This window comes from Oncorhynchus mykiss, chromosome 16, assembly GCF_013265735.2.
Source record: "Oncorhynchus mykiss isolate Arlee chromosome 16, USDA_OmykA_1.1, whole genome shotgun sequence".
In the NCBI taxonomy this organism is placed as follows: domain Eukaryota; kingdom Metazoa; phylum Chordata; class Actinopteri; order Salmoniformes; family Salmonidae; genus Oncorhynchus; species Oncorhynchus mykiss.
The window spans coordinates 41,629,718-41,645,277 of NC_048580.1; the positions used below are offsets into that span (position 1 = coordinate 41,629,718).

Consider the following 15,560-nt stretch of genomic DNA (forward strand, 5'->3'; position numbering starts at 1 on the left):
TGTGAAGGTGAGAGATCATGGCCATTAGCCGGCATTGTCGGGAGGGTGACTTCTTGGGAGTCCATAACATGGGCAATCCCACATGCCTTCCGCTGCTTGGCAGAGACAACTTCTCTCTATATTTTAGGATGCCAGGTGTGATACTTACAACCTGGTGCATTCGCATGGTTCCTTTTATGGTAACCAGAGATACCTCAGACATCTTCTGTGCCTTTCTTTCCACCTCTTACTCGCTGACATAATGCAACTGTATTTGACTAACAGAGTCCCTCAACTCTTGGTAGAAAGACATTGCATTTGTGTCTCTCCCGTGGCGGACTAAGAGGTCGGCCGACTCTTTAAGTAGTCCACTAAATAACTGTAATACTTTCCTTTGGATTGTGGCATTTAAAAAAAATATATATACATATATATATATATATTTTTTTTTTAAACTCTAAATATGTCACTAAACCATGACTCCTGACCCGAGGGACAAGCCAATTTCATGGTACTGACCGTGCTCTACAATGTATACAAAAAATAGTTTGCAATATAACTCTTACATATGTTTTGTTAAAACAAAAAAAAATAGTTTTGAGGTCATTATCTCACATTTTTAAGTGTTTTTCCTGGCGAATAAGGCCGGGACAGGAAAGCTACCATTTTCGTAGAATTACCCAGGCACACAATCCGATGCATGCAAATATCCAGAGTAAGAAGGATTGATCATCTACACCACACTTAAACTACGTAAAACGAATCCTATGAGCATCAAAAGTCCACTGTGCTTCGTAAACCTGTTTCCTCTTGTGGAAAGGATTATTTTCTGAGTCAAAGGCACTTAAACATTTTTGCCAGATCCGACTCCTTGCTGAATCAATGAATATGAGAACCACATTTTGTGATGAAAGAAATATCACAGTTGGAAATCCAGTGGATTCCACAGGCTCTTAGAACACTAAGCCCCCATGAAAAGAGTGTGTTTCCTTCTAATGGCCAGGGTTCAAATAGTATTTGAAATCTTTACACATTCAATTGAGCCTGCCTGGGGTGCAAGATGAGCATTGTTTACACTTTTGGAACTTCTCCACTTTTCCAGCTGAGTCAAGCACAGTTCAATTATTTGAAAGTAAAATCAAATCCTGTTTGAACCCAGGTCTGGTGCATAGGTTAACATTAGACAGATTAGACAGTGGCCATTTGTTTTTTCTCTCCATCGCCAAATGTGGCTTCTCAGTTCTACAGTCACATCTGTTTAAAAAAAAAAAAAAAAACTTGATCCCCCATATTGAAACCTCAAGTGTATAATACCATTCATTGAGAGGGTGTAACGTTAGATACCTCATGGCGAAGCATTATGCTCGGATAGAGGGCAAGCAGAAACGGTTCTCCGGCTTGGCTCTAGCATGCCTTGATCAGTGGTGGGCGGTGGACATGCAGCACCCAGTCAGGGGTTTGGGCAGGGCTAAGAGCCAGAGACCCAGAACGTGTCTAGGCTAAATGTGAGCGGATTAGTGCTCACCACACATTCGACCTCTTTAGGAAATACAAGCCGACTTTTCAACGTAAAAGGGCGCCATTAAGTCTCTGTAGTAAAATGCAGGGTCACATGATGTCTGAAACAGCCCAATAGTCAGGCAGCCGTGATTCCTTTGGGCCAAGGGAGGACAGGGGGCACATTGCTGAGGGGAGAGGCAGGGGGCCTGAGGCTGGGTGATGGAGGATTGTCAGCCGTGATTATTTCGGGCCAAGGGAGGACAGGGGGCGCAAAGGGGCTAGGTGGTGATGAAGAATAGGATAGGGCCGAGGAGCAGGTGGGTACTCTTGACTGTCCTTCCGCTTATCTTTTAAGCCTCAGAATATCTACACTGGGCAGCTGTGTGTGTGTGTCCTCCCCAGTGAGGACATCATGGGATGCAGGTATCTGTTGAGTTTTCCACTGAGATCTAATGGTGACTGGCTGCATATCATTATCCTCCCTGTAAGCATATCTGTATCTTCACTCTGGCTGAGGCTCTGTTCCAACGTCCATCATAGCACACAACTTAGGACGAAGCTATGTAATTGGCCATGTATTCTAACTGCTGTTCTAGGGTGGATATTAGACAATGACAACCTCCAAAAGGATCCCGTTTAAATGGCTGATCTACATAGCCTGTTTGTGGTACTTCAAAGTCAATCCCTGCTGAGAATGCATTTTCCAACACAAGGGAGGCTCATTATATTCCTTAATGAGCCTCTGAATCACATTGTGCAGCTGCCTGGTAACTTAGGCTTGTCTAATAGGATTTTACACATGGCAAAGAGAGCTCCATCCCATAAAAAAAAAAACTTATTTGAACTGTTGTTAAAATGTTGAGGAAATGCATTGCGACAGTCCCTATCTCCATGTGTAATTTAGCAACATGGACGATAAAATGAATCAGGATTCATTTGGGTTTTAGAGCTCTCCTCTTAGCTGCTGCACTGTAAATAAGGAGGACCTGGATCGTATTCATTAGGGCACGATGGAATACGAAAGCGTCTCATTGGACAAGGTCAGGTAAATCTAGTTGTCTGTCCCTCCCTGTTTTAGTCCATTTTCTTCCATTTGGAGCCTGATGAATACTATCCATTGTTCAGTCGCTGCACGGTGGTCAAGAAGAAAGAAGAGTGCGCTGAAAAACTAATTGGTCAATCCATAGTAGTTGTTACAGTCCAAAGAGTCACACCATTTCATTTGATGGACCCCATACTTTTGCTTCTAGCGACGTATTACGTTCTTATAATGTATTGCTACGGAGAAACACTTTTAGTTTATAACAACGTAATAACAATTGTTAGAACAATGAGCTAATTCCAGCTATTTCTGCCTCTTATTTAGCTACTCACCAAATTGCAAATGTATCATCTCAAACTTGCAGGAATATAAACTTCTGTTGTATTGGAATATATTCAGCAAAATATTCTATTATACAATTACTAAAACATTGGAACCGTTGTGTGTGTGTGCCTGCATTGCATATTAATTAACACCCCCCACCCCCCACCCCCCAAATCATGAACGGCATACTTAATGCTTTCAATCTTCTTTCCCTCCCTTTCTTAGGTGCAAATGAATTGATTTTGTCATTACAGGACAAGCCAGATCACCATCCTCAACAGTTCGCAGAGAAACAGAGCTGGATCGTTGAAATCTAGAAGGGGATCAATATTCAGAAGCCCATGGTAACACTGAGTATGACACCGGCTGTATTAACATGGAAATATCATGCAGTATCTCCAGTAACTCGGCTTTCCTTCTTTGCTGGTTTCATTTGGTGAGGAGAACTCGAATGACCCCTGTCCCACCACATGTGGGTTCCTCAACAGCAGCATAACAAAGACATGCCCATAAGAATCTGGCGCTGCTATCAATTTAATCTACCCCTCTCCCCTTTCCTCCTCATCTCTCCTTTACTGGATTCCCCCTCTTCTCTCAGGGCTAGTCAGTCGGTTCACACTCTTGCCTCCGGCATGTAACTCTAGCTCGCCTGTTTAAATTATATCTGCTCGTAGGGGCCAAGAATTAGCATTTACATTTTATTGGAAGCACTGAGATTTAGAGCGAGGGGTATATCAGCTCTGAGCAGACAGAATTAGTTAACAATGCATTACCTGCCTTTTATGGCAGCTATAACTCTCTGCCCTGGTCAGCGGAAGAGATGAAGGGGAGGAGGGAGGAAAAGAAGGATGGAGGAGGGAAGGGAGTCGGCGGACCGGGTTGGTCCCAATCCCGCCAGGGGAGGGGGACACAACGGGAGTGTCCTAATTGGAACACTATTCTCTATACAGTGCAAAACGCTACACACTGAGAATGGAGAAGCTCTCTCCGTGGCCTTCTCTCTGCACATTAACCAATGATGGTGAGTAAATTAGCGCATCACTCTGCAATCACCAACCGGATCAGTGATACTGCACTGTGCTATGAGAAGCTGATGCCAGAGAATAGGTTCAAATACTATTCAAAGTCTTTCAAATACTAAGTGCTTGCTCTAGCCTGCCTGGAGTGCCAGATGGGTGGGGTTTGCCATTTTGGAACTATTAATTTGGTCCATTTAAGCCCGGAAAGATCAATGAAACACAGATAAGGTATTTGAAATGATTTCAAATAGTAATTGAACCCAGGTCTGGTTCTGTGCTGTGAGAGGCTGAAGCAGAAGCCGTCACTCACCCACAGAACAACAGCTGGAGGACAGCTATGCAGACCTGATCAGAATACCAGAAGGACCACATGACATGGCATTGGTCTCAGAGATATTCCGACACACAGCCCCTATTGAAATACAGTATCGTTACAACTCAACATTTAACAGCAAAATACAAGAATAGATGCTGTATAAATTCAGTTGCCGTGTGTGTGTGTGTTGTTGTTGAACAGGCCATGTAATATTGATCAAGCCCACTGCAGCCATCCTTCCCTTCCCGACTAACAACCCCAGCTGCACAGTAGCCCCCTCAACACTCATTTGTGATGATGTGCAGCAAGACAACCAACCGCTTCCACAGGCAATGCCCTCTGGAACTCATTTACACTGAAAGTTACACAAACACACGATATACGGCACGGGCTGTGCTTGGGGAGGCTGGCGCGCACGCTTTTAATGACAGAAAGCAACCCACACACGCTTAATGGTACATGTGCTCAGTCAATTTGTCATGTCTGCTTACACTCCATGACATCACTGCAACAATCCTCACCTGAAATCCATGTACTGTATTTTAACAGTACACAACAGATACACACAATACCGGGGTGTAATATTAGTGCCTGATCTAGCTAGACAGCAGATTCTCGTCCGTAGTCCCTGGCTGGTTTGATTCAACCTTCTCTGTAAGACTGCTCATATCTTTCCAGAGATGCCTCAGCCTTATTCACCACACACATCATGGACAGAGAAAGAGTCCCTGGTCCTGACTAAGGATGCGTTATGATTCTGTACCCTTCTCCAGAAGTGTGTACTTCCTTCACTCCCCCTCATGCATTGGATTGGCGCAAGCACGGTTGGAGTGAGTTTCCACTTTATTCCTTACACCAGACAGTCCAGTCCTTTTAAATCCATAAAGGCAGGTGTACAAGTGCACACTTTGGGAGAATAGTCAATCTGAACATGGGGAGTACTACAGCTCTCCTCTCCCACTGCACCACTCCAAGTTCTTCAGCAGAGTGAGCAGACAACTCCAGGTTCCATAAAACCCCCTTCTGGACTTAATGGTCCCACAGGCTGGATCATTTACTGGTGACCTTTGCATTCCATTTGGAGTGGAAGAACTTTTTCATTTTTGTGAAAAATTCTACCGCCATAAATGTAGCTAGCTAGCGATATATAGATATATATATATATATATATATACATACACACACACACACACACACACACACAGTATATATAGAGAGAGAGAGAGAGAGAGAGAGAGAGAGACCATTGCATCAACGGGCATGGGAGGATTGGCCGTCTGGCAATTACTTAGAACGATAATCTTTTATTAGGGTGGGATGGGCCAAAAATGGACACGGCCGGCGGCCCATGAGCCTGTTTTTTTCTGACCTTTGCGCTATTTCTCTGTTGTCATAATGATTCCATATTGAGCATTTGGCTGACCATCAAACGCACCAAAGAGAGTGAGACGCGCTCTGACTCTCAGTAAAAACAGAAAAACGGAAGGACAGTGCAGGAAAAAGTTCAGTCTCTAACCCTTTTTTGGTTGACACTGCCAAACGTGTGAAATTAACCAACTTATTTTCTAAAAGTTCTGGGTCTGCTGGACCGAGTGCTGTGTCTGTGAGGTCATGACAGATCACATGCTGTGGGTGCAGTCGAGGTGGGAAGAAAACAGAACGACACACTCACTCAGAAACCCATCTGCATTCACATAAACTAGTCCCGGCATCATTCTTCTACAAACACAGGTTTTATGTTGAATTTTAAAAAACAGAGAAAGGGAGAGACCAACCGTTCCCTAATGTATCCATTGGCTACAGCCAAAACATTAAGGACCTGGCAGTCACCCTCTCTCCTATTGAATTATATGTTGCCTAAGATTTAAACACTTCTAAAGTGGACTTGAAATATGTAGTTACACTGTTATATGGTAGTACATGAGCCAGTGGTTATCCAGTAGGTGTTCAGTGATTTTCTTTGTCGAATATACAGTATGTGCTTAAAATAAAGTGTTACCCATTCTGGTAGTGAATGAATAAAGGTCCTTAATAAACCATTTAGAAAAGGCATAAATTGTGTATTCACCATTTATTTATAATTACGCCCACATTTAAACATTTGCTAATCATGAGTAAAGGATTTTTGCAGTCCCCTAACCTAAAGGGAGTGCTATTTACACTATATAAATACTTTGAGCGACCAGTGTAATTTCTCACAAAAAGATGGACACGCCCCTTGATACATTCCTGCAGTACCTGGTAAAAGAACGGGCACACAACACAGGATGTTAAAAGCACTATATTGACGTGTGAATAACTAGCTTACTAACATTTACAAATGTGGGAGTAATTATTATTCAATGGTGAACAAATGGTTTGCAAATATCAAACTGGCAGTACATGTCAGTGTCTCTCCCCACATCCATTCCGACTGCAGCAGCAGAGACGCCTGTGCTGCTAGGCATCACTGGGACCAGACCACACTGCCTGTGCTGCTAGGCATCACTGGGACCAGACCACACTGCCTGTGCTGCTAGGCATCACTGGGACCAGACCACACTGCCTGTGCTGCTAGGCATCACTGGGACCAGAAGACCACACTGCCTGTGCTGCTAAGCATCACTGGGACCAGAAGACCACACTGCCTGTGCTGCTAAGCATCACTGGGACCAGAAGACCACACTGCCTGTGCTGCTAAGCATCACTGGGACCAGAAGACCACACTGCCTGTGCTGCTCGGCATCACTGGGACCAGAAGACCACACTGCCTGTGCTGCTAGGCATCACTGGGACCAGAAGACCACACTGCCTGTGCTGCTCGGCATCACTGGAACCAGAAGACCACACTGCCTGTGCTGCTCGGCATCACTGGGACCAGAAGACCACACTGCTTGTGCTGCTAGGCATCACTGGGACCAGAAGACCACACTGCCTGTGCTGCTCGGCATCACTGGGACCAGAAGACTACACTGCCTGTGCTGCTCGGCATCACTGGGACCAGAAGACCACACTGCTTGTGCTGCTAGGCATCACTGGGACCAGAAGACCACACTGCCTGTGCTGCTCGGCCTCGCTGGGACCAGAAGACTACACTGCCTGTGCTGCTCGGCATCACTGGGACCAGAAGACCACACTGCCTGTGCTGGGCCCAGCAACATCCTAGTACCTATACCTGTAATAGTAATTAACGCTTAGGATGGCGGGGGACATATGACAGCCAGGCACTTATAGTTGCAATAAGCAGTTAGGCTTTTAAAGGTATGAGCCAATGGTCATCTATTAGGCATTTATTCAGTAGTCATTATCTAAAAAGTGACTATTTATTCACAACTTGGATGTTGCTGGACCCAGCACAGAAAGACACAGATGTACTGCCTGTTCCTTAATGTTGGCACTATATGTAACAGCAATCAATCTATAGTTGTATCTCCAGTGGTGCGTTTACATTTCATCTTAAACACGAGCTGGTTAAAAGGACTAAATTTCACAGGTAGTGAGTGATAAACGCTGTACTATAGTTGCCTATGTATACGTGTGTGTGAGGGTGTTTTCCTGACCACCATGTGATCAAAGCAGGAATTACTCTAGGGCCTGGTTGTAGCCTCTTCATACAGACCAGGTGGAAGAGAATATTCCATTGAATTAGCTCAATATTCAGAGTTGGACTAATGGAGGCAATATTCCATCTGTCATCTAGATGGTACTCTTGAATTCAACAGTTTTTTGAAAATCTAAAATAGTCTAGGCGATGTATAAATCAACTATTAGTATATCAATCATTGACTCTCGATAGATATAAATGCATATTCTCTGTAATATGGGGAAATGAGATTAGTTTATGAGCAATAAATACTCAATTAGGTCCAATTCAGGATTTCCTTTGACATGGCAAATGGCTCCATCTGGTGGTTAAATATGACTAGTGCACAGCAGTCTAGCAGAAACATCACCAGTCCGTTGAATGTTGAAAACAGTTTACTACAATACATATAAAACCCAAATTTCAGAGCATAAAAAAAAAAAAAAAATGTTGGTGAGATACACCAAACGTGGAACACTTTGAAAAAAAGACAAATGGTCAAAAATGGACTACAAATGAAAATCTTTTGAGTAAATATAAATAAAAATGAAAAACAGACAACCATTTACATTTGTCCTAAATAGAGATGGTTCTGAAGAGAGAAGGATATCCAAGTAATCTTTCACTTGTTTCTATTACTACAGTGACAAGACAACTCAGGACTCAGTTGCTCCTTAAATTGTTATTTTTTTTGAGTGGGAAAACATCACAAATTGAATACGAGAATATTTGATCACAATACATAGCAATAGCACTCTGCCCATCATCAACTCAATGGTATAGGCTACAAATATACTGGAATACTTTGCCTCTATTCTGTGACTAAACAACCTTGCTCTTTTACCACACATTTGGATATATCATTGAACACAAACTCAATGCTCTCATTACTACATTCAACACAAGGGGTGGAAAGCCAAAATGGACAGAATAGGCAGTTAAAACAAACCTGTAATATGAAGTCAATGATGTGGATAACATCGTCCCAAAACATTCAGTATTTAGCATTAATAGGGATGATAAAACTAGAAATTCAGGTCAGGACAAATTATATTTCTACAAGTGGAACAAATACTCTGTAGGTGGTGTGGATTTAACCACTTAATACTCAAAATAAGTCAAAAATCATTGACAGGGATCTTAAAAATTTTCAAATAGATTGATAAGCATTCCCAAGAAGGAACACTGTCTGGAGGTAAGCCCCGATCTGCCTTATCCCATTCTCTCACTCAGGGGACTGGGCAGGACACGTCGGCCCGAGCCATTTAGCCCCAGGGTGGCATACCTTGATCAAATCAATCCGTATGCTCGTATGGTGTCACTTTCTACTGCAGAGCATGTGGCATGCTGATTGTCAACTGACTTCTGATCTAAGGGCCGGGTTCCAATTCAGCACTGCTGTGATAATATCATTCACATTTGCAAATAAAGATGGCTTGAAACATTGGGTACAACTTTTGAAGTGGCCCGTCTGTGCATCTAATATTTGCTTAATTGTGCTTGTTGTGGTGATAAAATTGTCTGATTTTTAAAAAAAATTCTTACAAAAAAAAAAAAAAAGGTCATCGGAAGAATCCAATTTCAAGTTAGGAAAAAGCAGTTACTCTGACTAAATATGTTCATGATCTTAGCAATGGAATCAGAGCTACATGATTACTTGACCTGCAGAACAGCTACATAACAGAAGACGATGGACAAAAGAGTTCAAATATTAAAATGTAGGTCATTCAAAACTTAGTCCAGCCACAGTACTAGTGAAAAATTGGAGAAATAAAACAAGACATGGAGTACTTAGAGGGGACCATATTGACCTTAAAACATCAAAAGGTGGACTAAAACTACTGAACAAAAAAAATAAGCAGGGGAGATTTTCTACCAAGGTGATCGGAGTACGATAAAACTATTTTATCTACGGCATAACTACTGTTATTGTCGAGGTTTGATAAGACTTGGAAGACGGTCATCTTCCCAGGGCAAACACGTCAAGGGCTCGCATTCAAAGTTTCCACCAGAGTGCCCGATCTAGGATCAGTTTATTTATTTTTTTGACCTTTTAAGATAACAATGAATAAGAATATATGGACAGGTGGATGAGCACTCCTACTCTGAGACGCTCGATTTGTGAATGCTTTATGAAAGTCCCCCCTACTTCCGCTATGGATCATGTCCCAGGCCGTTTTTGAATGGAATCCCAGAGTATATCAAATTCATGAAAAAGGGCTTAAAGATGCATGTAAAATCATATTAGTAGATTCATTTACTCCGAACTGATGGCCTTCATGAAGGTAGAAGTAAATGAATCCACGTAAACAAATATATGCGTAGGGTGGCGGCGCACAATTGGCCCAACGTCGTCCGTGTTAGGGTTTGGCCGGGGTAGGCCGTCATTGTAAATAAGAATTTGTTCGTAACTGACTTGCACAACACTTTTTCATGATTTACTCTTGAATCGCATTCAAAAACTGCAAGTACATGATTCAGGAAGTAGGCGGGAATTTCATACTGGGCACTGGACCATGCTTTGATAGACGTGGCCATTTTAACGTTACCTATTAGTTAAGACGACTACCTTCAAGTCACCTTAAGATGGCTGCCAGTACCTAGACAGGGTACCACAGAATCAAGAATCGTACTTACACAAAAATACAGAAAGGGAATAAAGCAAGAGGAAAGACAAGCCGTCCCCAGTAGCGAGCGCAGCCAACCTGTTTCACCACCTCCAAAACCCACAGTCTTCCCTCATCCTTCTCAGTTTGTGTGTAAAATGGCTAGATTGGGCTCTTTGTTATTCAGGGACATTAACCTGTACACTGGGGCACAGAGGGAGGTATCATGAAGAAGTGGGCAGTGTCGTCCATCGTTGGTTTGTGTGGTTTTTGTTATGGTCATTAGCAAGGGGGGGGGGGGGGGGGGGGGGGGTGGGGTCCTTTCAGTCCCAAATCGCACTCAAATCCTCCATGTTGCCTTAACTCTTCACTGTTGTCAGAGCTGTAAAGGTAGAAGCAATGTGGTGGAAAATATACCACTACACTACTTACACCTACCTACCCAAGCCATAAAAGAGAAAAGAAAAAGGTTATCATAAAAAAAGAAGTGTTAAGGCCAAGGAGAGGAATAGGGTGCGATTAGGTACTGGCTATATGAGTGTCTCCAGGTCATCCCTGCAGGGGGGGGGGGGGGGGGGGGGGGGGGGGGGGGGGGGGGGGTCAGTGACCATTCCTGTGACGACACTTCCTGCTTACATGCTCACAGTGCCCTTCTCCTTCTTATCCCCGTCTTCATGCCAGGTGAGGCGCTCTTCGTAGAAAGCTATGACGATCTGCGGGCACTTGTGATTGGCCTCCTTGGCCAGCACCAGATCTGCCTCATCAGAGTCCTTCCTGTAGTGAGAGGAAATAAACAAGAAATAAACATGATTTATTTCCAGGCCTATTACCATGCTGATGTAAAGGTAAGACTCCCCAATAGGCTGCCTAGGAAATAACGACAATTCACGGTCACAAGACTAGATCAGGAAAACTAGAAAGCTCTTAGACTCACTGTCTTGAAGAGGTACAGTTAACAAAAATCAACTTTAAGTGAGCAGCCACTTCAGTTAATCAGTTTCCGGTCACACGTCTGAAGACATTCTTAGTGGTGTAATCTAGTGGACGACATATGTCTAAATACTCAACGCTCACCACTTCATGAGGAACATGAGGTCTCCACAGGAGTCTGTGGCTCCAATAATCTTCTCTGGTTCCAGACCTCTCTCAAAGCCTCTCGCAATCAGGACGTCATCCTGGAAGACAGGAGAAATGACCAATTATATGACCAACATATCTCTATGTTGTACATTAGAAGTGAAATTTAGGCACCACCGCAGGAAACAAGCACAGACAACAGTTGTATTTCACAAAGCCTTTGTCATTCTAGTGACGGTAAGCAACACCCAAAAGCTCAACTATTTCAGTTTGAAATTAGGCGTCTTCAGTTGGTTAGAAATATGCAAATGGTGGTTCTCCAGGAAGATCAAGCTTTTGTTCTAGCCAACAATAACAATGCTGCAGCACTTGGTTGGACACTTAAGGTCATAAAAAAAAAGTGTTGAATGGCCTATCAGTGAGCTGCAAAAGCTGGAGGTAATGAATCTCAATGAAGTCACCCGCTTTCATAAAGTCATGATCTGTTTTGTAGATTTGCATGTGGCAGGCAATTCACAATAGCTCTTATCTAGTGTTAAGAACCAAGCCTGGTCTATGTCCCCCCCCCCGCTTGATTTGTCTGTAACCCCCCCTTATTTTTGCACTCACACACGCTGCTTCTACTGTTTATTATCCTGTTTGCCTCTTTTACCCCACCTACATATTGCCGCAACTACCTCGTACCGGTACTCCTCGTATATAATCTCATTATTGTTATAGTGTGTTACCATTTCCCATTCTCAAATGTCTTAATTTCTAACTCCACATTGTTGGGAAAAGTCTTGTAAGTATGCATTTCACAGTAAAGTCGACACCCGTTGTAGTCGGCACACGTGACAAATACATTTCTATTGGATTACAAACAACTCATTCTTGCAGGGTTTTTTTGGGCGGGTGGGAGACTTTGTCCACACCAATTCACGAGGTAGGTGACGCACCTCTTTTTTCCGTTTGGGCTTGTTGCTGCTCCCCTCCTCATCATCGTCAGAGTTTCTCCTCTTGCTGCTGCCTTCCTTGCTACGACCTGATGATCCCGCACTGGACTTGGCTCCTCCGCTGCTGGGGGTGGCACCGCCGCTAGGCTTCTTGTAAGTCTTCATAAACTCAGCAATGAGCTCGGGGCAGCCAAGATTCTTCTCTGGCTCCCATGTGTTGTGTTTTCTGCAAACAATAAATGCATGGTCATAGCAAGAACAAATATATTCGATTGGTGAAACCATTCCCATCACCTAAGCCCCATTTAGACACATGGTCTCCAATTCATTTCGTTATACCCAACCCTCGGTGTGCACGAGTTAAAGCATTGTGCAGAGCATGGAGGTAACCAAAACATTTTAGCACTGGAAGCCATGAAAAAAATCAATACCAATATGAATTGTTAGGGGTAGAAATTAGCTAGCTACTGGAAACATCGTAAAATAATAATTCTCAGTAACATGAAACTAGAACACCAGAAGATTTTTCTTCTGGGGATTTTCATCTAAATGTTATCATTGGAAGGGTCTTTTGAAGTTCTGTTGACATTTGTTTTTTAAAGCATCATCTTTGCCGTACCCAGGCCTCCTTTAAGACGCCATAATGTTTTGTCTGCAGGTGCCACAAAGCAAAAGTTAGTGTCAGTTGAAGCTTTATGGCTTGTAAACATGAATATTGAAAATATACTATTTTTTTAAATATCAATACAGCTGCATTCCTAACATGTAAAAGACCCAACCTCCTCCACTTATGCCCCTGGGGAATATCCATGGCCATCTTTGCCGTTGGTCCAAACAATTAGCCAAGCAAGGGAAGTTGGCAACGTAAGCACGTCAGCCCCTGTTTGTGATAAGAGTGTGCAATTCTGTTCACGCCGGGGCCTGAAACGTCCCATAATTAAATTTGGGATGATTGTACATCTGCTAAGAAAGGCCTACCAAAATGTAAAAACCAACATCCATATGGAGAAGTCAGCATACAAGTGTAAGCAAAATTGAATGAAGACAGCACAAACATCTCGGAAAAGGGTTTAGTTGGCTTAGGAAACCTTAGCTAACGCATACAACTTTCCCTGACATCACACTTACCCATCATTTTTGATTTACCTGATACCATAAGATGCCTAGTATCTGATGTCTACAGATGAGTGGTCTCCTAGCCAAGACAATAATCGCAATCATAGTTGACTGTAGCTCATATAAAGCACACCATGGTGACTGAAAACAACCATAGGGTGAACGAGTGGCGATTTCCAGACAAGGGCGGTCCAATTAAAAGTAATCAAGTGTACACTTAATTTAAGGGTCTGTCCTTTACGTGTTTGGAATGCAGCTATTGTTTAACATAATATACAAGTTCCAGGGTGGGATCTCTGATAGTTTTAAAGTTACGGCCCATAACTTCTGAGGGTGTCTCAGGGGGAGTTGGATATGCAAAAAAACACAATTCCCACCCACACATGCGTAGTTAAACACTTTTCAGGGCTCTGCAGCGTGACCATTCTACTCACATATGCACCTAAATATTTTGCTTTGTGACCTGAAATTATTGATTCTGGCTTTATTGCTTCAAATGTTTTTCTTTGTGCACGTTTCTAGTTTGGCGCACACACGTGCTCCTTGTGTACAGTCCTGCTTGTACATGTGTGAAATCGTACACACACCAAGTTATTTTATGTTCAACAACATTGAAAAGCGAGCCAAATCAAAATACTACACACATTACAGAGCAATCAGTAAAGCATTATATGACAACAACTTTTGCTTTGTAGCACCTACTTTACAACTGCGACCTGGCCAAGATAAAGCAAAGCCGTTCTCAATTAATTATTTCTCAAATATTAGTCAACAATACTTTCTCTAAAGGTCCCTGCCATGGATTTACACTTCGTGAAAATCTTGTTTTGTTCTAGTTTCGTGAGGAACCACCCAGATGGACTTACTCTGAATAACCTTTCCACTTAAGGAAGAATTCAACTCGGCCCTTCACCGTCCTTCTGTCCAGAACCTTCTCCACAATAAATTCTTCCTCTTCTGAAGATGAGCCCGAGGCATCATCATCATTTTCACGAGTCTTCTTTCCCATGATTTGGTAGCGGTACCTCAAATGAGTGAACAAGGGGCACGTCCCAACTTGGAAATGGAAAGTTTGAAATAAAACCTAGAAAACGTAGAAACAAAGTTAAGAAATGCGTGCAATATAATACATTGGTCAGCTGTTCATTGCTACTAGCTAGCTACAGCAGATAACTAAACCTAACTAGTATAAAACCATGATACAGCTGATTTGTCCGTTTAAAGGGAATCAATCGAATTAAAAACCACGCTAACGTTAGTAAGTTAACGTTTGCTACATTAGCCAACACGGCTAGCTGGCAAGCAGATGCTTTGCTTCCTTGATACAACACATGGCCTGTTCCCTAAAATAAATAATAATAAATTACCTAGTTAACCAATTGCCGTTTTAATCCGTTCCAGTTTGCCAACGATAATGTAACATTTACAGTACATAATCTAGCATTGCAATCTAGCTAAATAGCCCTAAGCGCGTGTAGACTTGTGTTTGTCCCAACCCCCGCCTGGCTAGCATGAGAATGAGCTAGCTAGCTGTTCGCCACCGGCTAACGTTATCAATTTATCAAACGTTATCCTCAATACTTTTTGCTTGAGACGGATTGATTGAAATGGGTGAAGGGGGGGGTTGTAAAACTAGCGAATATTAGTTAAGTAGCTAAGACATTGCTATATGTATTTACTCACCCGTGCTAGCTTTAGCGGTTTACTGGTTCGTTTTCTTGACGCTGTTGCTGGGCTTTTCGTTTCCCCTCCCCAAACGACTTGCTTGTTTGCCTCGCCGTGCGAGAAAGCGAGCGCCAAAATGCACAATGGCAGACCGTGCACGATCACGAAACCGTCAAGCCAGATAACTAGGAGTTAATCAGTAAATGTTGTAGCTATGTTCACTTAGGAAATATGCGGACGTATTTTTTGGAATTACTTCTATCAAATAGCCTATTTGTTTAAATTTACACAGACTAGCCTGGGAATGGAATGGAATTGAAGTGACGTCTACATAACGTTTTGATAAAACGTAAGCCCACACCCACCACCGGCTGGTATCGTTTTGTTATTGGACATTGCTGATAATTGACTGCAAAATA

The 15,560-nt window shown here is 42.8% G+C and overlaps 1 protein-coding gene across 1 annotated transcript; it reads right to left on the bottom strand.

The window, feature by feature from the left end:
- Positions 1-8,119: 8,119 nt before the first annotated feature.
- On the bottom strand, positions 8,120-15,504 carry cbx5 (chromobox homolog 5 (HP1 alpha homolog, Drosophila)). Its single transcript, XM_036946915.1, has 6 exons — positions 15,160-15,504; positions 14,343-14,560; positions 12,364-12,586; positions 11,423-11,523; positions 10,949-11,122; positions 8,120-10,918 (listed from the first exon to the last, which is right to left on the bottom strand). Exons 2-5 carry the CDS (start codon positions 14,483-14,485, stop codon positions 10,981-10,983), a joined length of 609 nt encoding a protein of 202 aa, XP_036802810.1. The 5' UTR covers positions 14,486-14,560; positions 15,160-15,504; the 3' UTR covers positions 8,120-10,918; positions 10,949-10,980.
- Positions 15,505-15,560: the final 56 nt, after the last annotated feature.